Below are 26155 nucleotides of genomic sequence, written 5' to 3' on the forward strand. Positions count from 1 at the left end.
GAGTTTACACAAATGTATCAAACAGTTACAGTTCCGTGGTCAGTCGGGCTCGAGGACACACTGCTCCACAATCCCCCGCAGGCTGGGGTTCTCCATTGCAGCCGCCACTCGCTCTTTGTCATTTATCTGCTTGTTGACTGAAAACACACGGACAAAAGTCAGCAGATCGGCATCAACACACAACACCGCACAGTATCCACCATGACTTCTGGAGAAGTAAAGTTGTTTTGAGCTACTTATAATACAGCTTTCAAGATCTGAAGGATCACAGGTTTGAGGTCAGCCTCAACACCTTAGCAAGACCCTGCTTCAAAATAAAAGAGGAGCTGGGCGTGGAGGTGCACACTTGTAATCCCAGTACTAGGGAGGCTGAGACAGCAGGATCGGGGTTCACAGCCAGCCTCAGCTACTCAGTGAGGCCCTCCGCAACTTAGTGAGACCCTGTTTCAAAATAAAGAATAAAAAAAATTGGTCTGTGGGTGTCACTTAGAGGTAGAATACCCCTGGGTTCCATCCCCAGTACCAGAAAAACAAACAAACAAACAAACAAATAAATAAATAAAATAAGGCCGGGGATGTAGGTCAGAGGTAGGATGCCCCTGAATTCAATTCTCAGTGCCACCAGGGAGAGAGAGAGAGAGAGAGAGAGACCGACCCTATGATCCTACTACTCTCCCACAATAATTTAAATTTATTTATTTATTTGTCCTAAATACTGAGATTACAGGTATGTGCGACCAAGACCAGCTACTAATAGTGATTATTTATTTATTTATTTATTTATTTATTTAGTAATGCTTGGGATTGAACCTAGGGCCATTCTACCTAACTACATCCCCAGCCCTATCTTTTATTTGTTTATTTATTTATTTTATTTTTGGCAGTACTGGGGATGGAACCCAGGGGCATTCTACCTCTGAGCAACACACCCAGCCCTATTTTTTTATTTTTTATTTTGAAACAGGGTCTCACTAAGTAGTTGAGGCTGGCAGTGAACCTATGATCTCCTGTCTCAGCTTCCCAAGTACTAAGATTACAATTGTGCGCTACCACACCCGGCTTACTAACAGTGATCTTAATGGAAGAGTTCAAAAGAGAGATCTCCATATCCTTAATGAGGATTTTCTAGGAAGCTATTAAAATTCATTAAAAAAAAAACAAACCCACACACACAGTGGGACATGGTGGTGCACTCGTGAAATTTCAACAATTTGGGAGACTGAGGCAGGATGACTACAAGTTCAAGGTTAGCCTAGGCAATTTAGCAAGACTTTACCTCTGAGTAAAAATTTTTTTTTTTTTTTTTTTTTTTGTGGTGCTAGGGGTGGAACCCAGGGACATTTCCACATCCTGGCCATACTCCCAGGCCTATTTTTTTTATATATATACTTTATTTGGAAACAGGGTCTCACTAAGTTGCTGAGAGCCTAACTCAGTAGCTGAGGCTGGCTTCGAACCTGTGCGATCCTCCTGTCTCAGCCTCCCAAGTGCTGGGATTACAAGCGTGCACCACCATGCCCGGCTTTGAGTAAAATTTTTTAAAAAGGTCTGGAGCTGCAGTTCAGTGGTAGAGCACTTTCCCAGCATGTGTGAGGCCCAGGGTTCCATACTGCTCTGGGCTCCCAGTACTACAAAACACATATACATATTCTGTGTCAACAAATGCAACTCATTCTGTTTCTTCCTACTATAATACAGATGCCACATAAGCAGGGAGATATCTCAAAGGTTTGATTATCCTTATGCATAGAAGGTACTTGGTAAATATTTAGAAATGAAAAACCAGACTCATACATAAAACTATCAGTTATAAAATCTTACAATTGAGACTTCTGGGAAGATGGCGACCGAGAAAAGCGGGGCTTAAGAGCCCCGCTAACAACTAATCTCCATTACCACAAAATCAGCGCCTTTCATAGCCAGAAAACACCATCACCAGAGAAACAAAAAAATCACCAGGCTCCAGAGAGAAAGCGGACTGAGAACAGAGCTCAGAGCCACAGAGGAGATACACTGGCCTCACGCCCGAGGCCGCGGCAGCAGCGCCATACTGCCGGCGGCAGCGGCAACTTCACCGGACGGCTACAGCAAGCCGAGGTGAGCCACTGCGGAACAGCCAGGCGGGATTTCTCGCCGCAGGAAAAATCTAAAGCTCCCAGTGGCTGAGCTCAGCACACGCTGCAGGGATTCAGAGTGGAAATCAAAACCAAGAAGAAATACGCCAGCCTCACGACTGAGGGCGTAGCAGCGGTGCCATATTGCCACCGGCGGCAGCAGCAGTGAATTCACCGAATCCAGTACAGCTACATCTGCATACTCAAGAACAGTGAGTCAAATTGTGGGCCACAGAGGAGAAATCCCAGTACTGTACTCCCTGGGACTTGACCCAGTGGGGGAGGGGCGGTGGCAGAGATATCACACCATAGGAGAACGTGCAACCTGGCACCCCCCCCCACAGTCTAAAGCAGCCTCTATCGACTCTCTGGGTCGGAGACTCTGTGATACAACCCAGTAAAGGAGTAGTGGGGTCTGAGATACTACTGACTCGAGATCCAGAACACCTTAAGTGAAGTCATAGTGACCCAAGGGAAGAACCCAGAGAAGGCACAAACTTCCTAAATCATGGGAAAGAGGAATAACACTGGAGCAATGAATGCCCACAACCCCACAACATCAGAACCCGATAAAACAGAAAATCAGAGATTTCTAGAAGATCAAATCAGGAAAATAACTGTAGAAATAATAGAGGTGCTTCGAAAAGAACTCAGAGAGAGCCAAAAAGAGATAAAGGATGCAATTAATGAAGTAAAGGCCTCAATTCAAAGCACAAACAACCGATTAGACCACATGGAGAACAGAATCTGCTCTTAGAAGATGATCATTCCAAAAATGAACGCATAGTTTCTAATCTAGGAAACAATATCCGACAGCAGGAATCTGATATTGAAGAAATATGGGCCCATTTTAAGAGAGCTAACCTAAGAATAATTGGAATAGAGGAGGGAAAAGAAAGTGAAACCAAAGGGATCAACAATCTCTTCAAGGAAGTAATAGCAGAAAATTTTCCAAACATAGAGCAAGAGGTTGATACACAGGTCCAAGAAACTTATAGAACTCCCTTTAGACAGGATCGGAGAAGAGGATCCCCACGCCACATAATTGTCAAAATGACCAATGTGGAAGCCAAGCAGAGAATCTTAAAGGCAACAAAAACAAAGGGCCAAGTGACATTCAGAGGCAAACCAATTAGAATCACTCCAGACTTCCCAAACCAAGTCATGAGAGCCAGAAGGGCTTGGAGTAACATATTCCAAACTCTGAAAGAAAACAACTTCCAGCCAAAAATTTCCTACCCAGCAAAACTTTCTATCAAATTAGATGGAGAAATAAGAAGCTTCCACGACAAACAGAAACTGAAGGAATTTATGTCTTCAAAACCAGCACTAGAGAAAATACTCAAAGAGATTAACTACAAAGAAGAAATAGGTAACACACACCAGAACCAGAGAAACAAGATTTTCCATTCAACAGACAACTAAGATTGGTTATCTGTGGAGATTCATTATTTATGTTAGTCTTTTACCTATCTCTAAATGGTAGTTTGCCTTTATTGTTGTTAATTTTTAGGATTTCTAGTTGGAATATTAATATACCTTCAGATATAGCAGATGGAAATATTTTATCCCATTCTATTAGTAACTGTTAACTCTGTTTACATTGTCTTTGGATATACAATATTTTTTTTTATTTTTTAGGGAGTTTGTATACTCTTCTGTTGCCTGTGCCATTGAAATCATATCCAAGAAATCACTGCCAATTTCAATGTTGTGAGGTTTTATGACCCAGATTTTCTCCTAAAAGTTTAAAGTCTTAAGATTTATATTTAGGTCTTTTATCTATTTTGAGTTAATATTTGTATATGGGATTAGGTAAGGGTCCAACTTTATTCTTTTCCATGTAATTATTATGTTTCAACAATATTTAGTTAAAAGATTATTATTTCCTCCACCAAATGTTCGTGGAAACCTTGTCAAAAATAACTTGACAATATAGGGAAGAATTTAGCTCTAGGCTTTTATTTAACTCCAATGGTTTATATATCTGCCTTTATAATAGTACTACACTGTTTCAATTATTGTAGCTTTATATGGTTTGAAATCAGAAAATATATATCTTCTAGCTTTGTTCTTTTTCAAGATCGTTTTGGGTATCTAGAGTCCATTTTCCATATTAGGATAGACTTTTTTTCTGAAAAATAAATATATAAATATATGATAGTTTCACCTAAAAAAATAGAAAAAAAATATTCTCTGGTAAGAAAGAAATAAAAAGAAATATTGAAATGTTATCTTTAAGTCATCAAAAGCTTGGTATCAGACAAATGAAACTGTTATGTGAAATTATCATTTTTAATTTTGGATAAATTGCTATAATACTAGATATCAACCACTAAGCCAAGCATGGGAAGGAGGGATGGGGAGAGAATGGGGTGGGGATCGGGAGGAGGCTGACTGGGCGATGTGTGCATGTATGTCTACAAAAGTTTGTATCCCACTATGATGTATGAATACAGTGCACCAATTTAAAAAAAAAAATCTTACAATTTAAAAGACTTTCAATAGGAGAACCTGAGTGCATCTAGGATACCTAAATTCTTTTTTTTCTTTTTTTTTTTTTTTGTGGTACTGAGGATTGAACCCAGGGGCATTCTGCCTCTGAGCTATACTCCAGCTCTATTTTTATTCTTTATTTTAAAACAGGATCTCGCCGGGCGTGGTGGCGCACGCTTGTAATCCCCGCGCTTGGGAGGCTGAGACAGGAGGATCGCACAGGTTCAAAGCCAGCATCAGCTACTTAGTGAGGCTTTCAGCAACCTAGTGAGACACCCTGTTTCCAAATAAAATATTTTAAAAAAGGTCCGGGAGTATAGCCCAGAGGTAGAAAGCCTCTGGGTTCCACCCCCAGTACCACCAAAAAAATAAAAAATAAAAAATAAAATAAAACAGGATCTCACTAAGTATCGGAAGGCCTCACAAAGTAGCTGAGGCTGGCCGTGAACCTGAAATCCTCCTGCATCAGCCTCCCAAGTACTAGGATTACAACTGTTCGTCACTATTCCTGGCATAAATTCTTTTTTTTTTTTTTCGGTACTGAAGATAGAACCCAGGGGCATTCTACCTCCAAGTGACACCCCCAGCCCTATTTTTTATTCTTTATTTTGAAACAGGGTCTCACTGAATTGCAAAGAGCCTCACTAAGTAGCTGTGGTTGTCCACGAATCGTGATCTGCCTGTCTCAGCCTCCCAAATGCTGGGATTACAAGCGTGTGCCACCATGCCCAGCCCCAGCTCTATTTTTTATTCTTTACTTTGAAACAGGGTCTCATTGAGTTGCAAAGGGCCTCACTAAGTATCTGAGGCTGGCCATGAACCAGGATCCTCCTGTCTCAGCCTCCCAAATGTTGGAATTATATACCTATGCTACCACCTCCAGCTCTTTTTTTTTTTTCATTTTCATTTTATTTTATTTTATTTTATTTGTTTTTGCGGGTCTGGGGATGGAACCCAGGGGCATTCTACCTCCGAGCCACACCCCCTGCCCTATTTTTTATTCTTTATTTTGAAACCGGGTCTCACTGAGTTGCAGAAGGCCTCACTAAGTAGCTGAGGCTATCCAAGAACTGTGATCCTCCAGGTCTCAGCCTCCTGAATGCTGGGATTACAAGCGTGTGCCACCACGCCCAGCTTCCAGCTCTTTTATTTGTATTTAGATGGTATCTCATGTTGCCCAGGCTGACCTCAAACTCCTAGACTCAAGCACTCCTCCTGCCTCATCCTCCCAAGTAGCCGGAATTACAAGTGTGTGCCATCGCACCTGATTTATTTATTTTTGTGGTGCTGGGATTGAACCCAGAAACCTGAGTATGCACAAGGCACTGTGTTCACACCAAAAAAGTCACTCTAAGATACACACAATAAACTATCTAACCCGCCACCAAAGAACAGAATCACACACTGGAGCTCATAAATGAAGGTCCTAGATATTTTTTACAAATGTTTAGCCTTTGGCCTGAACCAATCAATATTCGTGGACGCTAGTTCACCCAGAGTCCCAGTACAAACAGATTTCTTTCAAATGTCTGTGTTTCCCCGCCTGGGAAGGAAGAGCTAATATTTGATGATGCACTATTTTTGCAAGTGACCCAGTAGATACTTGGCTGAATGAGTAACCCAGTATCCAAGATAAAGTACTACCTATGGTTGCTTTTAATAATGTTTCCAGAGTCACTTACTGTCTTCTTCTGTTGAGTGGGTTCCTTCAGAAATGTAGATTTCCAACTGGGAAGAAAAAACAGAACCAAAATATTAGAACATTCTAAGATGACACACTGACACAGATTGTACAGCAGACTCAAGAATCTAGGGAGGCCGGGCCTGGTGGCGCACACTTGTAATCCTCGCGCTTGGGAGGCTGACAAAGGAGGATCGTGCAGGTTCGAAGCTGGCTTAAGAGACCCTGTTTCCAAATAAAAAAATATAAAATAGGTCTGGGAGTATAGCCTGGAGGTAGAGGGCCCCTGGGTTCCCAGTACCACCAAAAAAAAAAAAAAAAAAAACAATCTAGAGGTGAGAAATCGAGTTCCTTTTCTAACATCGGGACTTAGGAACAATCCTTCTCATTCTTTAAAACAAGGACTGACAGGAGGATTGCAGATTCAAGCACAGCCTCAGCAAGTAGTGAGACTCTCATCAACCTAGTGAGACCCTGTTTTGAAATAAAAATAAAATAGGGCTGGAGGTGTAGCTCAGAGGTAGAATACCCCTGAGTTCAATCCCCAGTACCACAAAAAATGAAAATAAACAAATAGCTGAAATTAGTAGTATTTTGGTTAACTGAGAAAGACCTATAGGGAGTATTTTCATGAAATTTTGTATGAATACAAACAAATGCAATTTTATACAAATGAAATCTCCTACATTTTGTTTTACTCAACAACATGAGTATATCTTTCCCTTTTACACTACTTCTTCCTGAATCAGTATCTAAACCTCTTCCTGCCCCCACTCCCCAGAAAAGCCACATTAATAATTTCCTGTAGTTTCTCCCACATTTTTCTCTATATAATATTTCTCGTATAATATTACACCTACTTTATATACTCCCCCCCATGACTGGAAGTTTCTTCTCATTACTTGTGTTACAAACATGGGATCACAATATATATATTTTAGCATCTTTCTTTTCTCACCCTCTGTTAACTTGCTACATTTATTCTCAAGTATAATACTGGTTAAGCTCTCTCTCCTAGCCCTGCTGCATCCCTGCAAACTAGTTAACCTCTAAGACTCAGAACTTTTGAGGCAACCCACAAAATTATTGCAAATCCAGTGGCCAAGAAAGCATGCTGTATGGGAAAGACCCTAGAGAGCAGCATGTACGAGAAAGACTCTGGAGAACACTGGCGTGTACAAACTAATCCTTATTTACTACTCGATTTCATGGGAAAAATCATACTTTATTATAATTAAAAAGGGCCGGAGAGGTCATTTAGTTCAATCTCTTTGAAGAGAACAAAACCCCATGCAAATTCCACTACTGCCATATTACGACTCTTTTCGACCACAAAGCCACAGGTACAGAAGGACTACACACTCATTTACTTTGGTTTAAAAATTATACATGACTCAGATTGGAACAAAAAGTAAGGGCCAATTTTATAATGCCTGCAAAACACACACACACACACACACACACACACACACACACACACACCTCAGAGGCAGAGACATAAACAGGCTACAATTGAAAGAATAGAAAATGATATTCAATGCAACTGGAATCCCAAACCAAACAGAAGTAGCTACTTTCACATCTAACAAAGCAGATTTTAGGCCAAAATTAGAAGAGACAAAGGTCACCACATATTGGGAAAGGGAACAATAGTAAATATTTAACAGGAAGATATAACAATAGAAAATACTTATGCCCCAAATATCAGTGCATCTAAGTACATAAAACGAATACTATTTGACATCGAGGCTCTGAAATGCCCCAATAAAATAATACTGGATATGATTTATTTACTTAATTTTTTTGTGGTACTGGGGTTTGAACCTAGAGAGGTTCTACCTCTGAGCTACACATCAGCCCTATTTAATTTTTATTTTTTGAAACAGTCTCACTGAGTTGTGGAGGATGTCACTAAGTTGCTAGCCACGAACCTGTGATCTTCCTGTTTCAGCCTCCCAAGTACTGGGATTACAAGTGTATACCACCATGCCCAGCTATTACTGGGTGATTTCATACCCAGACATATAAAAAACAACAAAAAAAATACTACAGAATTAAATTATACTATAAATCAAATGGACTTGGAAGCTGAAAGAGGAAGATCCCAAGTTCATGGCCAGCCTCAACTACTTAGTGAGGCCCTCTGCAACTTAGTGAGACCTTGTTTCAAAATAAGGAATAAAAAAATAGGGCTGGGGGTGTAGCTCAGAGGTAGAATGCCCCCAGGTTCAATCCTTAATACCAAAAAAAATCAAATGGACTTTATAAACATTTACAGACTATTTCATTTAACAACAGTTGAATATACTTTCTTTTCAGCTGCTCATGGAACTTCTTCCAAAATAGATCATATTTAGGCTGGGTGTGGTGGTGCATGTTTGTAATTCCGGCATTCGGGAGTTGGACTTTGCAACTCATTGAGACACTGTTTAAAAAAAACAAACCAAGTGGGGGCGTGGTGGCTCACGCTTATAATCCAGCGCTTGGGAGGCTGAGACAGGAGGGTCGCATAGGTTCAAAGCCAGCCTCAGCTACTTAGTGAGGCTCTAGGCAACTTAGTGAGACCCTGTTTCCAAATAAAATAGAAACCATGCTGGGCTCAGTTTCTAAGAGAAAACTTATAGTATGAGATCCTATATTTAAAAAGTCAGAAAGATCCCAAATAAATAACCTACTGATGCAACTCAAGGTCTTAATGAGAATAAGCCAGTCCCAAAATCAGTAGAAGGAAACAAATAATAAATATCAGATCTTAAATTAATGAAGTAAGCCCGGCTTGGTGGCGCATGCTTGTAATCCCAGTTTTCTGGGGGCTGAGACCAGAGGATCGCGGTTCGCGAACAGCCTCAACTACTTAGTGAAGTCCTGTTTCAAAATGAAGAATAAAAAATAGGACAGGGGATGTAGCTTGGAGGTAGAATGCTCCTGGGTTCCATCCCCAGACTGGCAAAAAAAAAAAAAAAAAAAAAAGTCTTAATGAAGTAGAGAAAAAAAGAACAAAAAGGATTGGTTCTTTTTTTTTTTGTACCCTGCCCTATTTTATTCTTTTTGTCTGTGCGTGCATGCGTGTGTGTTACTAGGGATTGAAGCCAGGGGCATTCTACCTCTGAGATCCACCCTCAGCCCAATTCTTTATTCTTTATTTTGAAACGGGGTCTCATTAAGTTGTGGAGGGCCTCACAAATTTCTGAGGCTGGCTGCGAACTTGTGATCTTCCTGTTTCAGCCTCCCAGGTACTGGGATTATAAGCGTGCATCACTACACCTGGTTTATTTCTATATTTTTGAAACAGGATCTCACTAGGTTGATGAAAGCCTCACTACTTACTGAAGCTGTCATTGAACCTTCATTCCTCGTCTCAGACTCTCAAGCACTGGGATTATAAGCATGTACCACCATGCCCAGCTAGAGTTGGTTCTTTGAGAAGAAAAACCCTTAGTCAAATTAACCAGAAGGAAAAAAAAAAAAAAAGTCAAATTAATAAAATTAGAAACAGCTGGGCATGGTGGCGCATGCTTGTAATCCCAGCATTTAGGAGGCTGAGACAGGAGGATCCCGGTTCATGAACAGCCTCAGCTACTTAGTGAGACCCTTTGCAACTCACTGAGACCCTGTTTCAAGAAAATAAAGAATTAAAAAAAAAAATAGGTCTGGGGGCATAGCTCAGAGGTAGAATGCTCCTGGCTCCCATCCTCAGTACCTAAAAAACAAAACAAAACAAAAGCTCTAGAAGTGTGCCTCAGAAGTAGAATGCCTCTGGGTTCAATTCCCAGTTCCAAGAAAAAGAGGGGGGTGAGGAAAAATTCCTAATCTCATTCTCAGCAGTCAGTATAACTGATACCAAAACCAGATAAAGACACTTATGAGAGGGCAGGGGAAAAGGACAAATGCCCTTGATAACACAGTTGCAAGAATCCTTAATACAACATTAGCAAATTTAAACTTTACATTTAAAAGACTGTACATATTGATCAAGTCAGTTTCATTCCAGGGATGCTAGGATGGTTCAAAATATACAAATCAATAAAGTAATAAACCACTTAAATAGAGTCAAGGACAAAAATCATATGATTATCTCAAAAGATGCAGAAAAAGCCTTTGGTGAAACTGAACATCATTCATGATAAAAACCCTGAAGAAACTAGGGATAAAAGGAACTTTCTTTAACATAATAAAGGCTACATATGGCAAACACAAAACCAACACCATACTGCATGGGGAAAAACTAAAAGCATTTCCTCTAAAATTAGGAACAAGAGGAGATATCTGCTATTTTATAATACTTGAAACATTAGCCAGAGCAATTAGGCAAGAGCAAGAAATAAAAGAGCAAGAAAAAAAGATCCACTGCTATATTGTGTGTGTGTGTGTGTGTGTGTGTGTGTGTGTGTGTGTGTGTGTGTGTGGTACTGGAATGGAGCTCAGGGGCTTCCTACCTCCGAGCTACACTCCCAGACCTATTTTATACTTTATTTGGAAGCAGGGTCTAAGTTGCTGAGAGCCTCACTGTACTAGGATTACAAACATGCGCCACCATGCCCGGCTGATCTACTGTTTTTAATATAATATTTGAAACACTAGCCAGAGGAAGAGCAAGGAATAAAAGGAAAATAGGAATGGAAGAATTCAATTTGTCCCTGTTTGCAGACGACATGATCCTATACTTAAAAGAGCCCTAAAACTCCACCAGAAGATGTCTAGAGCTGAGAACAAATTCTGCAAAGAAGCACCATACAAAATCTACAAAAATCAATAGCTTTTTTACACACCACTAATGAAGCTGCTGAGAAAGAAATCTGGAAAATAATTCCATTTCCATCGATTCAAGAAATTATTAAACACTTAAAAATATACCTCTATAAGAAAAATTACTAAAATTACTAAATGCTGGAAAAGGAAATCAAAGACACCAGAAGACAGTAAAACCTCTCATGTTTGTGGACAGGCAGAACTGGCCATATTATCAAAAGCCAACTACAGATTCAATGCAATTCCCCCCAAAATACCAATGGTATTGTTCTCAGAACTGGAAAAAATATCCTAAAGTTTATTTCAAAGAAAAAAATACACAATAGCCAAAGCAATTGTGAGAAAAAAAATAGTAAAGCTAGAGGCATCATCAACACCTGACTTCAAATTATACTACAGAGCCAGAGTAACAAAGACGGCTTGTTACTGGGGTAAAAACAGACATGTTAGGTCAATGGAATAAGAATAGAAGACACAGAAACACACCCAGACTGCTAGTTATCTGATTCTTGACCAAAGAGCCAGAAACTTAGATTGGAGAAAAGACAGTCTCTTCAAAAAAATGGTGCTAGGGAGACTAGACATTCGTATGTGAAATATTAAAAACGGGTCCCTAAAGCCCGGCATGGTGGCGCACCCTTGTAATCCTAAGAGCGCTCCAGGGTCCTATCCCTAGTACTACAAAATAAATAAATGAATAAATAAATAAGAATGCAAATAACAGCCAGGCGTGGTGGCGCACGCTTGTAATCCCAGCATTTAAGAGGCTGAGACATGAGGATCCCAGTTCAAGGACAGCCTCAGCTACTTAGTGAGACCCTTTGTAACTCAGTGAGACCCTATTTCAAAATAAAAAATAAAAATAGGGCTGGGGGCATAGCTCAGAGGTAAAATGTCCCTGGGTTCTATTCCCAGTACCACACACAAAAATATAAATAAATAAATAAATAAATAAATAAATAAATAAAAGTATAACTTTCTCCTGGCTGGCAGCGGGGAGGCGCATGATACCTGGAGTCACTGTAAAAGACATAAACCAGCAGCAGTTTGTTTGAGCTCTGGCACCTTCCTTAAAAAGTCTGGGAAACTGAAAGTCCTGGAACAAATGGACACAGTCAAGTTGTCCAAGCATAAAGAGCTTGTTCCCTACAATGAGAACTGGTTCTACACTAGAGCTACTTCCACAGCACCTGTACCTCCAAGGTGGCGCTGGGGTTGGCTCCACGACTAAGATCTATGGGGGACATCAGAGAAATGGCATCCTGCCCAGCCACTTCAGCAAAGGCCCCAAAAGTGTGGCCCGCCGGGTTCTCCAAGCTGTGGATGGGCTGAAAATGGTGGGAAAGGACTAAGATGGGAGCCGCAAGCTGGCATCTCAGGGACAGAGAGATCTGGACAGAATTGCCAGACAGGTGGCAGCTGCCAACAAGAAGCATTAGAACAAAGGATGCTGGATTAATAAATTGCCTCATTCAGGCAAGGCCGCTACTGAGGCCTCCGAGGCCAGATAGGAGCCTGCCGAGGGGTTAGACCAGTGCTGGGGCCAGCGAGGCCATCATCGGAGCCTGCGTGAGGCAAGGCTGGTGCTGGGGCCTCTGAGGCCGGGATCAGAGCCTGCCAAGGGGTTAGGCCGGTGCCGGGGCCAATGGCCAGCATCGGAGCCTGCCGTGAGGCAAGGTCGCTACTGGGGCCTCCGAGGCCGGGATCAGAGCTAGCTGAGGGGTTAGGCTGGTGTCAGGGCCAGTGAGACCAGAATCGGGGCCTCCCAGGAGGCAAGGCCGCTGCTTGAGCCAGTGAGGTCTGGATCAGTCCACCAGGTAGCAAGGCCACTACTGGGGCCGTCAAGAGTGGGATCGGTACTTGCAACGCGGTATGCACAGAGAAATATCACAGAAAATAAAAATCAGAACACCCCTGGTTCAATCTCCTATACCACATACACACATGCAAAAGTTCACAATGTACAATTTCATTTATTTATTTATTTTTGCGGGTCTGGGGATGGAACCCAAGGGCATTCAACCTCCGAGCTACACCCCCTGACCTGTTTTTTATTCTTGTTTTTTTTTTTTGCAGGTCTGAGAATGGAACCTAGAGTCATTTGACCTCCAAGCTACACTCCCTGCCCTATTTTTTTTATTCTTTATTTTGAAACTGGGTCTCACTGAGTTGCAGAGGGCCTCACTAAGTACCTGAGGCTGTCCATGAACTGCGATCCTCCTGTCTCAGCTTCTCCCAAATGAGTGCGCTACCACGCCTGGCTTATTCTTTATTTTGAAACAGGGCCTCACTAAGTTGCGCAGGCCCTCACTAAGTAGCTGAGGCTGTCTGTGAATCACGATTCTCCGATCTCCGCCTCCTGAGTGCTGGGATTACAAGCATGCACCACCATGCTATGTACAATTTCATTTAAATGAATTTAGAATAGGCAAATCTACACAGAAAGTAGGTGGGATGGAGGAGAGGCTGAGGCTAAAGGAGAGTAACTGCTTATGAAAACAGGGTTTCTTTGAGGGGGTGATGAAATGTTTTAAACTTAATTGATGGCAAGCCAGGCATGGTAGCACATGCTTGTAATCCCAGCATTCAGGAGGCTGAAATAGGAAGATCATAGTTTGCAGACAGCCTCAGGTACTTAGTGAGGCCCTTTGCAACCCAGTGAGACCCTTTTTCCAAATAAAGAATAAAAATAGGGCTGGGAGTATAGCATGGAAGTAGAATGTCTCTGGGTTCCATCCACAGTACCACAAAAATAAAAATAAATTGATTGATGGCTGCACAATTCTGTGAATCAACTCAAAACCACTAAATTATACACTCTTTTTTTTTTTTTTTTTGGTGGTACTGGGGTTCCTGGAAACCTTTCTACCTCTGGGTTACACTCCCAGACCTATTTTTATATATTTTTGTTATTTGGAAACAGGGTCTCTTAAGCTATAAGCTAGCAAGCTGGCTTCAAACCAACAAGATCCTCCTGTCTCCACCTCCCAAGCACGGGTATTACAAGTGTGAGCCACCACACCCGTCTAAATTATGTACTTTAAATAGGTAAATTGTAGCTGGGCGTGGTGGCGAGCACCTGTAATCCTTGCATTTAGGAGGCTGAGACAGGAGGATCTAGGTTCGTGGACAGCCTCAGCTACTTAGGCCCTCTGTAACTCAGTGAGACTCTTGTTTCAAAATAAAGAATAGACTGCCAGGCGTGGTGGCGCACGCTTGTAATCCCCGCACTTGGGAGGCGGAGACAGGAGGATCGCGCAGGTTCGAAGCCAGCCGTGCTGGCGTAAGACCCTGTTTCAAAAATATAAAATAGGTCTGGGAGTGTAGCCCGGAGGAAGAAGGGCTTCCAGGAACCCCAGTACCACTAAAAAAAATAAAATAAAATAAATAAAAAAAATAAAAAATAAAGAATAGAAAATAGGACTGGGGATGTAGCTTGGAGGTAGAATGCCCCTGGGTTCCATTCCCCAATACTGTAAAATAAATAAATAAATAAATAAATAAATAAATAGGTATATTGTATGATATAGGAATTATATGTCAGCAGAACTGTTATAAAAGACAACTACATGCTGGCCATGGTGGTGCACGCTTGTAATCTCAGCATTCAGGAGGCGGAGGCTGGAAGACTGCAGTTCGCAGACACCTTCAGCTACTTAGCGAGGCCCTTCACAACTCAGTAAGACCCTGTTTCAAAAATAAAAAGACTAAAACATAGGGCTGGGGATGTATCTTGGAGGTACGATGCCCTTGGATTCCATCCCCAGTACCACACACACAAAAAAGACAGCAACGTGGGCTGAAGATGTGGCTCCCTAGTGAAGCCTTGTCTAGCATGAGTGAGGCCCAGGTTCAAGACAACAAAACATTTTCCTTACCTTGTGTTTAAATGGCAAACATCGCTGAAGTTTTACTCTTAAGCACAGCCCTGCAGAGCAGAAGGAAAAAAACAAACACCTTTGATTATCTCTTCAGGTCTTCTTATTGGTTCTTGAAAAGTCATACAGCTGTGTCTATATGTGCCCACACACTACAGTAGCTGAAAAAGAGATGTGCTAAATCCAACATAGGGCTTGTGTGTGTGTGTGTGTGTGTGTGTGTGTGTGTGCGTGTGTGCGTGTCTTACTGGGGATTGAACATAGGGGAATTCTACCTCTGAGCTATGCCCAGCCCTGTTTTATTTTTTGGTTTGAGAGAGAGTCTCACTAAGTTGCTGAGAGTCTTACAAAGTTGCTGAGGCTGACTCTGAACCTGTGATCCTCCTGTCTCAGTCCCCCAAGTAAGAGAAATGAAAAGTACTGTGATTACAGGCATGGGCCACCATGCCAGGCTTATTGGTTAAGCCTGGCAAGTAAGCTAGAATATTTAACATAGAGTTTTATGTATTCTTCACACTAATCCATTGAGCTAGGTATTACTAACCCTATTCTATAAATCATGAAATCAAAGCCACAGTGTGGGCTAGTAAAGTGGCAGAGCAGTGACTGGAACCCAGGACCAATACAAAGTCTAGGACTGTTCTACTGCATCAACTGGCCTGAAACCTTATTGAATATTCACGGTAAGTTAGACCATGCAAAAATGAAACCCAGGAAGAGCCTGGTTTGGTAATGCACATTTGTAATTCCAGTACTTGGGAAGCTGAGAAGGAGCATCGCAGGTTCACTGCCAGCCAAACAACTTAGTGAAGCCCTCTGCAACTTAGTGAGACGCTGTTTCAAAATAAAAAATAAAATAGGGCTAGGGGCATAGCTCAGAGGCAGAATGACTCTGGGTTCAATCCCCAGTACCACAATAAATGAAATAAAATAAAAACAAAATCAAGTAAAAGCCATTTAAAAAGAGCCACATGAAACTTTTCAAATTGGGAATCCTTTACATCTGCAAGAAACAAATGGAGCAACTATGCTAAAACAAGCCTCACTGAAGTCTGGTTTACCATCAGTTAAACCACAGTTTAATAATTTCTTTCTCCAGCTGAAACATAACAGAAAATTAAAACTGGACTTAGATCCTTAATGCCAATGTTCCACTTACCCCCACCTTAAATTAAACAATGAATTTTTTTGTATGAGAAATTGAAACCAAGGGCATGCTAACTCTGAGATATACTCTCAGCCTGATTTCATTTATTTGGAAATGGTCTCACTAGGTTGCTGAGAACCTTGCTAAGTTTCTAAGGTTTGCTTTCAAACCTGAGATCCTAATCCCAGCATTTGGGAGGCTGAGACCGGAGGATCGCGGTTCGCGGACAGCCTCAGCTACTTAGTGAGGCCCTCTGCAACTCAGTGAGATCCGGTTTCAAAATAAAGAGTAAAAAATAGGGCAGGGGTTGTAGCTCGGAGGTCAAATGCCCCTGAGTCCCATCCCCAGACCTGCAAAAAACAACAACAAAAAAAAACCCCCAAGATCCTCCTGTGTCAGCCTCCCAAATACTGGGATTACAAGTGTGCATCACCGCACTCAGCTTAAGTAATTAATTTTAAACTCAATCTTTACTCTTAGATAAAACAGATTGCTCTTATTATAATGAGAGATTGCTTCAATAATAGTTGTGAAAGAGTCGGTATAGATTCCTAATCCCCTGGCTCTGCAGGATTCTATCTGAAACAATTTATTTCCTTTCCCAAATAATGCATAAGAAATTATTATGCTAAGAAAACAAGCTATTAATAATTTGAGTTTTTGGGGTGCTACTGGGGCTTGAACCCAAGGGCATTCTACTTTTGAGCTATACCTGAGCCCTATTTTATTTTTTATTTTGAAACAGGGTCTTACTCATTGCAAAGGGCCTTGCTAAATTGTTGGAGGGCCAGAAACTTGTGATCCTCCTATCTCAGCCTCCTAAATATTAGGATTACAGGCATGTGCCACCATGCCCAGCAATATTATTATTTTATTAAAAATAAGCCGGGAGTGGTGGTGCACGCTTGGAATCCCCGCGCTTGGGCGGTGGAGACAGGAGAATCACACAGGTTCAGAGCCAGCCGCGCTGGCTTAAGAGACCCTGTTTCCAAATAAAATAGGTCTGGGAGTGCAGCCCTAAGGTAGAAGGGCTTCCAGGAACCCCAGTACCACCCAAAAAAAAAAAAAAAAAAAATATATATATATATATATACATATATATATATATATATACATATATATATGTTAAAGATAAACATAAACAAACCATCCTAAAACAGAAAAAAAAGACTATCTTTGGGGGAGGTATGAGACTAATCTATTTTTTCTTTCTTTCTTTTTTTTGTGGTACTAAGGATGGAACCCAGGGGCATTCTACCTCCAAGTTACACCCCAAGCCCCAATTTTTTATTCTTTATTTTGAAACCGGGTCTCACTGAGTTGTAGAGGGCCTCACTAAGTAGCTGAGGCTGTCCGCGAACTGCGATCCTCCAGTTTCAGCCTCCCAAATGCTGGGACTTCAAGCGTGCACCACCACGCCCGGCTGTTTTTTATTTTCTAACTATGAATTGCTTTCTAACAGAATCTTCTAAAAAGTTCCAGAATAGGAAAAACGATTAATAAAATAAAACAGGAATGTGCCTATTTTAGATTCTCGAATACAGAAGTTCTAGGGGATTGGGTATATCTCAGTGTAGAGTGTTTGCCTAACATGTCAAGGTCCTGGGTTTGATCCCCAGCGTCACAAACAAAAATATTAGAGGGCTCTAAAGAAACACACCATTTCCTTAATGGGGTCTCCCTCTAGAAGATCTGCCTGAAAGCCTACTGGGAAGCGTTTGTCCTCCCTCTACCCCCATACCATTTCCTTAATTTGTTATTTGTGGACCATCTGAGCATCCACACGTGTTCTCCTCACTGTGGGTACTTGTAAATCTATCCATGAAGTAAATAATAATTGCTTTATAATTCACAAAGCACTTTCTTGAGCATCCTCATCCTCAAGGAAGGCACTGTAACATGGCTGAGATGGATTCTTTGGGTTTAAAAGTGGTCCCAGGGTGGATTCATTTTGAGTCACCCTTCCATGCTAGTCTGGTATGGAGCTGTATTTCTGTTTTCTGTATTTCTATCTTTCTAATAAACTTCTTTAAATATTCAAAAATAAATAAATAAATAAATAAATAAGTAAGTAAAAGTGGCCCCACTGCCAGGCATGGTGGCACACGCCTATAACCTCAGTACTTGAGGGGCTGAGACAGGAGGATCACAGGTGTGAGGACAGCCTCAGCAAAACAGTGAAACTCTCAGCAACCTAGCCAGAGCCTGTTTCAAAACAAAACAAAAAATAACAAAAGGGAATAGGAGTGTAGCCTAGAGGTAGAATGCCCCTGGGTTCAATTAAAAAAAAAAAAAAAGGTCAAGAAAAGTGAAAAAACAGGCTCTGCGTGGTGGCGCACGCCAGGGGGCAGAGGCTGGAAGATCGCATGGCAGACAGCCTTAGCTACTTAGTGAGGCCCTTTGCAACTCAGTGAGACCCTGTTTCAAAGAATAAAAAATAGGGCTGGGGGTGTAGCTCGGAGGTAGAATGCTCCTGGGTTCCATCTCCAGTACCAAAGAGAAAGAAAAAAAAAAAAAAAGAAAAAAAAGAAAAAAAAGAAAAGTGACAAAACTTTGTTCAGGAAGTATAAATATCTGCAGTATCAACCTTCACCTAATCCTAGCATCCACACAGAGGAGTTTTTATTTCATTCACTCTCTCCATCTTTGTCCACATAAGCATATTGGGATCTGTGGATGTAGCTCGGTGGTAGAGCACTTGTCCAGCATCTGCAAGGCCCTGAGTTCAATCTCCAATATTATAAAAAAAAAAAAAACCCTCCCACTGGGACCTCTACCTGTACCACATAGAAACCAAAAGAGCAGTAACCACTCCAATCCCTAGAACTGTATTCTGTATAATGGAGAGCTGGCCCACACCTGCTCTCCATTAAAGATGGCCACCTGATAGAGGTACCATAATGGAACTGAAAAAGAGACAGATATGGAGTCAGGAGATTCTGTTTTGCATTTCAGCTTCTCCATTTCCAGGCTGTATGATTCTGAGTAAGTAATTTAAATTCTCTGCACTTCCAATTCCTTATCTATTAAATGAAGATGAAGGCGGGCGCAGTACGCATGCTTGTAATCCCCGCGATGGGGAGGCTGAGACAGGAGGATCGCACAGGTTGGAAGCCAGCCTCAGCTACTTAGTGAAGCTCTCAGCAACCTAGTGAGACCCTGTTTCCAAATAAAATATAAAATAGGTCTGGGAGTATAGCCCGGAGATAGAAAGCTTCTGGGTTCTACCCCCAGTACCACCAAAATAAATAAATAAATTAATTAATTAATTAATAATAATAATAAAATGAAGATGAAACTAGGTATGGTGGTGCTCACCTGTAATCCCAGTACTTGGGAGGCTGAGCCAGGAGGATTGCAGGTTAGAGCCCAGCCTCAGTAACTTAGCAAGACCACTCCAATCTCAGTAACTTAGATCTTCAGCAATTTAGTGAGACCATTTCAAAATAAAAAATAAAAAAGGAAAGAGAGTAGAGCCGGGTGTGGTGCCACATACTTGTAATCCCAACACTTGGGAGGCTGAGACAGAAGGATTGTGCGAGTTCAAAGTCAGCCTCACCTACTTAGTGAGACCCTGTTTCCAAGTAAAATATAAAATAGGTCTGAGAGTGTAGCCCAATGGTAGAGAGCCCCTGGGTTCCACCCCCAGTACCACAAAAAAAAAAAAAAAAGGAGGAATGAGGGTATAGCTTGGAGGTATAATGCCCCTGAGTTCAATCCCTAGTACCAAAAAAAGGTGTGATACATGATATAAATTATTTAAGCCAATATCATATGAATAATTTACAGTTTATACACACATGCACACACAATCTTACCAATAAGAGTTGCCAAAGAGCAATGAGGTACTGTCGGCGTAAACCTGATAATAACCAGATAGTCTTCTTCATTTATCTCCTGAACCTCCACACAACTCTCCGTGACCACTTCCAGTTCTTCTAAAGTATTGGGCTTTTCTGGGTCCCGGATAGTTCGAATCAAATCTAAAGAATCATCGAGACAAAGTATTACATTAAAACATGAATATTCTAGCTGGGTGTGGTGGCATGCACCTGTAATCACAGTATTTAGGAGGCTGAAATAGGAAGATCACAGGTTTGAGGACAGTGAGACTCTCATCAACCTAGCAAGACTGTTTTAAAATAAAAATAGTGCTAGGGGTGTAGCCTTGTAGCCTAGAGGTAGAATGCCTCTGGTTCCATTACTAGGGTGATTTTGCCAATCCTAACCACTGACTTTTTTTTTGCAGGTCTGGGGATGGAACTCAGGGGCATTCTACCTTCCAAGCAACACCCTCTGCCCTATTTTTTAGTCTTTATTTTGAAACAGGGTCTCACTAAGTTCCAGAGGGCCTCACTAAGTAGCTGAGGCTGTCCTTGAACCGCGATCCTCCGGTCTCAGCCTCCTGAATGCTGGGATTACAAGCGTGTGCCACCATGCCCAGCAAGCACTGACTTCTTTTTAAGCAAATATTACAGCAACTCTCAGGTTTCTGACAGAAATTTCCACTACTGTTGTTTGTTTGTTTGAGACATAGCACCCAGCTCTACTGGTTTTTTTTTTGCTTGTTTGGTTGGTTGGTTGTTTTTTGTGGTACCGGGGATTGAACCCAGGGACATTCTACCTCCAAGCTACACCTCCAGCCATATTTTTTATTCTTCATTTTGAAATAAGGTCTCACTAAGTTGCAGAGGGCCTCACTAAGTAGCTGAGGCTGGCTGCAAACCTGGATCCTCCTGTCTCAGCCTCCCAAGTAACGTGATAACAAGCGTGCGCCCCCACACCCGGTTTACTGTTTCCTTTTGAAAACACCACTTTATTGGATTATTATTAGGCCATATCCAGTTTCTTGGGTCCAACATTGCAGAGTGAATATACGTAAGAACGGGAAGTGTCATGGGAGCTTCAGAGAAATTTTCAGCTTGAGAGACTGTTGTGTCAGGCTAGATGTGGAATTTGAATCAATACTTTTAAAAATGGGTCTGCCGGGCGTGGTGGCGCACGCTTGTAATCCCCGCGCTTGGGAGGCGGAGACAGGAGGATCACGCAGGTTCGAAGCCAGCCGTGCTGGCTTAAGAGACCCTGTTTCAAAAATATAAAAATAGGTCTGGGAGTGTAGCCCGGAGGAAGAAGGGCTTCCAGGAACCCCAGTACCACCAAAAATAAAAATAAAAAAATAAAAAAATAAAAAATAAAAATGGGTCTGATCAAAAACAGAGAATAAGGAAGTGAGGAGAGAAAGGAGGAGAGTGGTGGTTACCAACATCAAATGTTGTGGAAAACTTGAGGCAGGCAAGAGCTAACACAGGTCTTTGTCATCCAGAAAGTCACCTAGATAAAAACAGTGTCAGTAGAGAGGTGAGGGACAAAGCTGGCTTGCAAACAGCTTTGGGAAACTGGCAAAGGAGTGAGAACTGAAATGTATTCTTAGGGCCTAGGCAAAGGGAAGAAAAGGGCAGAGAAAGGACAGTGGCTTTATAAGAAGTCAGAACAATGACAAGGACGAGAGAAACTTGAGTGTTTTATAGCCCAATGCCAGGATCTAACAGGGAGATTTGAAATGTAAGGAGGGGAGGGGGAAGTGGTTAAATTAAGGGAAAGGAACCAAGCGTGGGAGCCATGGAGAGGATGAGGGTTCCTTCTCACACTGAGGCTAGAGAAAAAGATGAAGAAATAATAAAGAGGTGTAGTGAGATAGAAAAGAGAAGCCAGGCGTGGTGGCGCACACTTGTAAACCCAGCTTGTAAACCCAGCATTCACGGGAGGATCGCAGTTCAAGGACAGCCTCAGCTACTTAAGTGAGGCTCTTTGCAACTCAGTGAGACCCTGTTTCAAAATAAGGAGTAAAAAAATAGGGTTGGGGATATAGCTCAGAGGTAGAATGTCCCTGGGTTCCAATCCTCAGTACCAGAAAAAAAAAAAAAGAGAGAGAGAGAGAAGACGTATGTATGTATGTCACTGTCAACATGATTTACATTATGATTAGTTCTCAATCCTGAGGTTTTGTCCTGTTATTTATAGTTATGCAGCTAGGAAAAACAAATCATTCAAATTCTACTTTCTCCCCAGGTACCTCCTAAATTGATCCTTGATTAGAAACAGAATTTTTAAATATAGGCAGGAAGGAAGATAAAGCTTCTCTTTCACAGAGCTGTGTTATTATGGGATTTGGGAAACAGTTTTGTTTTGTCTTTTGCCGAAATGGGGATGAACCCAGGGGTACTCTACCTCCAAACTATATCCCCAGCCCTAGTTTTTATTCTTTATTTTGAAACAGGGTCTCACTGAGTTGCACAGGGCCTCACTAAGTAGCTGAGGCTGGCTGAGAACCGCAATCCTCCGGTTTCAGCTTCTCATATTCTGGGATTACAAGCGTGAGCCACCATGCTAGGCTTGGATTTATTTCTTTAAAAAGAAATTAATGTTGCTTTCCTCGCATTATTCTGGACTAAAATTTTTCTATAGCTCTGCACTGATATTAAGACTTTTCATTTATATTTAAAAGCCTAAGTGTCCAATTCCAATCTACTATCTAAAACAATGTTCCGCCACACCTCCATCTGTAACCCCACAAACCCTATCCTGTAGCTCCACCTATCTGCCACTCCATAGCTATGCTATTTTCGAATCTCCATACTTCTGCTCCAGTTTTCTGGGCTTAGTATGCCCTCTGACCCACTACATACCCATGTTCCAGTTTTTCGACATGGCCCAACCCAAGTGACTTCTCTTTAAAATCTCTGCAGATCCCTTCAGTCAGAGAACAGTAGTTCTCCTTCCTAAATTTTATCTCTCATTCAAGTCTATGGCCTAAATACTGTATTTTTGCATATATAGGTTCAATAGAATTTTCAAGACTACCATCATCTCTCTTACAAAGCTATATACAAAGTGCCCGCAGTCCCTAATGCTACAGATAAGAGATCTAGCAGAGCAGGAATGTGCCTGCAGGCTTTGTGGAGATCAGTGTACTCATAATTATCATTTGGCTGGGGTTCTTACTCCTATCAAGTACTGCTTTTTTTCTTTCTTGCTTTCTTTTTCTTTTTTTTTTTCTTCTTCTTCCCAGTCCTCAGGATTGAACCCAGGGGCAGTTTACCTCCAAGATACACCCCCAAGCCCTATTTGTTATTCTTTAAGAGAGGTTAACTAGATGACCTCCAAAGATGTTTCCTATCCCTGGCCTTCTACTGGTCTATAATCTTTCACCAAATTATATATGTATTCTTATTGGAATGTTTCTTATTAGAAACATCTCGTCTTTGTGGTTTTCAAAAAGATTACTATGGAGGGAGGGAGGGAGGGAGGGAGAGAGAGAGAGAGAGAGAGAGAGAGAGAGAGAGAGAGAAAAGAAAAGAGAAGAAGAAGAAGAAGAAGAAGAAGAAGAAGAAGAAGAAGAAGAAGAAGAGAGGAGAGGGGAGAGAGAGAGAGAGAGAAGAAGAAGAAGAAGAAGAAGAAGAAGAAGAAGAAGAAGAAGAAGAAGAAGAAGAAAGAGAGAGAGAAGAAGAAGAAGAAGAAGAAGAAGAAGAAGAAGAAGAAGAAGAAGAAAGGAGAGGAGAGAAAGAGAGAGAAGAGAAGAGAAGAGAAGAGAAGAGAAGAGAAGAGAAGAGAAAAGGATGACAGCTGTGAAGCAGTGAGAGGCGCACTTTGGAATCAGAAGACATAAGCTTTGGTTTGTGCTCCGTTCCCTGTTGACAGTGACCTCGAGGTAGTTGTTTAACCATTCTAAGCCTTTCTCATCTGCACAATGAGTCTTTAATATCTACAGTGAAGAACATATATCTCTGTGTGTTTACATATATAACAGCTTCACTGGGCCGCGGTACCTGAAGCCTATCTTGTGCTTTTCTTTCGGGGACCTCGGCATATTGACTCTGCCACAGAAAAGAGTGGCTGTGACCTTTGGCCAGTTCCCCACTCGGCCATCACGCAGCAGTGTCCTCAGCAATGGCTGGAGGAGCGCGTGTTAGGGGCTAGAGAAGGAAGGAGGTTCAAGCGGTGCAATCAAGCCAGCACTGTTTCCCCACTGACCACCCTAGACTTCTACTCTGCCCACAATGTCTTGACCGGGCCACTAGCGCAGCCGGCTCCCAGGCTCGGTCTGCCCGTGTCCTAGAAGGACCCACATTCCCGCGTAATTTAGGACCCGGAAAAAAAAAACGCTCCTCACGCTCGCGACTAGGTCGGCCAAAACCCGGTGTGAACTCCCCGCGCTCAGGTGAGGCCCTCACCCCCACCGACCCCGCCGCTTCCACAAATAACGCCAAATGCTGCACCGGGTACAATTAATTACCATAAACCTCTAGCGCTTTCTCTTCCATGATCCGGGGCTGCCGGGCAGCTCCCCGCTCAGAGAGGCCTGAGAGCCACAGAACTCTGCTCAGTGTCCAGGAGAGCAGCCCAGACAACCGCTCCATCCTCACGCTCCGCCATCCCTGGCGACTGTCCCACCCGAGCCACCGTCTCTCCGCAGCCAGCCTCAGGATTTATCAACTTCCTGGTCTTCAAACAGGCCAAGGCAAGTGTAAAGGCTCAAGGAAGCAGAGAATAGGCGGGACCCAACAAAGTAGCGCAGAGGACCTAGGGAAGGGAACCGAAAGGACTACGTCCCCCAGGGGGCTTTGCTCGATCCGCAGTGCATGCTGGGACGCGTGGCGCTTTTACTCGGAAGACAGCGAACTGCTTTCTGGGACTTGTAGTCTCCACCGCGGAGGTGGGATGTAACGGTCTGTTACCTGTCACTGAGTGCCTCGGAGCCCTCGATAAGCTAAAGATGAATCCCGAAGAGGTAGGGGAAAGGAGACTTTGGCTTCTAGTGCTGAAGAAAGTTTCTAACGCAGAGACATTCTACAGTTACTTTTCCAAGAAAGCTCTTTCAGCAAAAATCTTTACTTCCTGATCGGGTCGGAAGTGGGTTTCCGTGACAGTGAAGTGGGAAGTCTTGGGAGGCCAGTAAAGAGAGACCAGGCGATGGGGAGGGGAAGAGAGGACTTCTTTATTTTCTTGTCTCGTAGGGACGCAGCCCCGCACAGCTTCCCTCTATGGGCAATATTTCTGCCAATCGCCTTCAAAGGAACTTAAAGCGAGAGAACTTTTCCTGTGTTCAGTGTGTCCACTGGTGACATTAATGGATATTGCCATCCTAAAAAAAATATGTTATGCCTTCTGGAGTTGATGAATGCAATGGATGCCAGTTACAAGATTGATTATGTTGTTTTATTCCTTCAATCAAATCTCAAGCCCTGCCCTTGAGCAACTAACAGGCCTGTTAGGGAGCCAAACCCTGATGTTAAGAAATTTGCTGTTAGAAACAACCTTTTTGTCAGTGCTGGTAAAAGTTTCATTTTTATTCAAAGAAAAGGTCCATCTTGTAGAATTATCTCATAACATACCCACATATCTTTAAACTCCCGTCTTGTTTATTTTGATTTAGATTGCAGTGTCGCCAGTGAATAGTTTCTATCCAAAAAATTTGTGTTTAGAGTTAAACAATTTCCCTTCCTTCTTTTCCACCCCATACTCTACATTAAGTGAAAGAATCATTTTAACTTCCTTCCAAACAAATTTAATACAGAGCTTTCACACCCACTGGAAGACGTCCTAGTTTCTCCAAACAGAATTGATAAGCTCTTTCACTGTTCTCACAGTACACTATAGTAGTGATCAAATTGAATTGTTCGTGTACGAGCCTGCTTTATTATATGCTAAGCACCTGCCAGGCGTAGTGGCGCACACCAGTACTTGGAGGCTCACAGGTTCGAGGACAGCTTCGCGGAACAGCGAGACTCTCAACCTAGGGAGACCCTGTTTCAGGAGAATGCCCCCGGGCTCAATCCCCAGTACCAAAACAAAACAAACAAAAAACCCCAGCACCTAATGGACCAGGAGTTTATTTCTGTATTTCAAACGCACCGCAAGGGACCAGGCTCCCAGGAAATGTTCAGTATATAATGAATGAATTAACTGAATACTGTCCAAAGAGTAAGTGGCGAAACTTTCCTATAGTCTGTTCAGAGACTTCAATCAAAATACTTATTGAATCTCTTCGAGAGCGCTGTGCTTAGCAAGGAAAATGGCATGTCGAGGTTTT

The 26155-nt window shown here is 42.2% G+C and overlaps 1 protein-coding gene and 1 pseudogene across 2 annotated transcripts; one reads left to right on the plus strand and one right to left on the minus strand.

Annotated features, from left to right (window-relative positions):
- Positions 1–24482, minus strand: CIAO2A (cytosolic iron-sulfur assembly component 2A; the record flags this gene model as incomplete). Its single annotated transcript, XM_080690498.1, has 5 exons — positions 1–137; positions 6293–6338; positions 14919–14968; positions 19884–20048; positions 24359–24482. The coding sequence occupies 5 exons, from the start codon at positions 24480–24482 to the stop codon at positions 40–42; spliced, it is 483 nt and encodes a 160-aa protein (XP_080546624.1). The 3' UTR covers positions 1–39.
- Positions 12045–12479, plus strand: LOC308261026 (small ribosomal subunit protein eS19-like; annotated as a pseudogene). Its single transcript has one exon. The product of its transcript is annotated as a small ribosomal subunit protein eS19-like (transcript).
- Positions 24483–26155: the final 1673 nt, after the last annotated feature.

The sequence above is a fragment of the Muscardinus avellanarius genome (genome assembly GCF_963383645.1).
Source record: "Muscardinus avellanarius genome assembly, chromosome: 3".
Classification (NCBI taxonomy): domain Eukaryota; kingdom Metazoa; phylum Chordata; class Mammalia; order Rodentia; family Gliridae; genus Muscardinus; species Muscardinus avellanarius.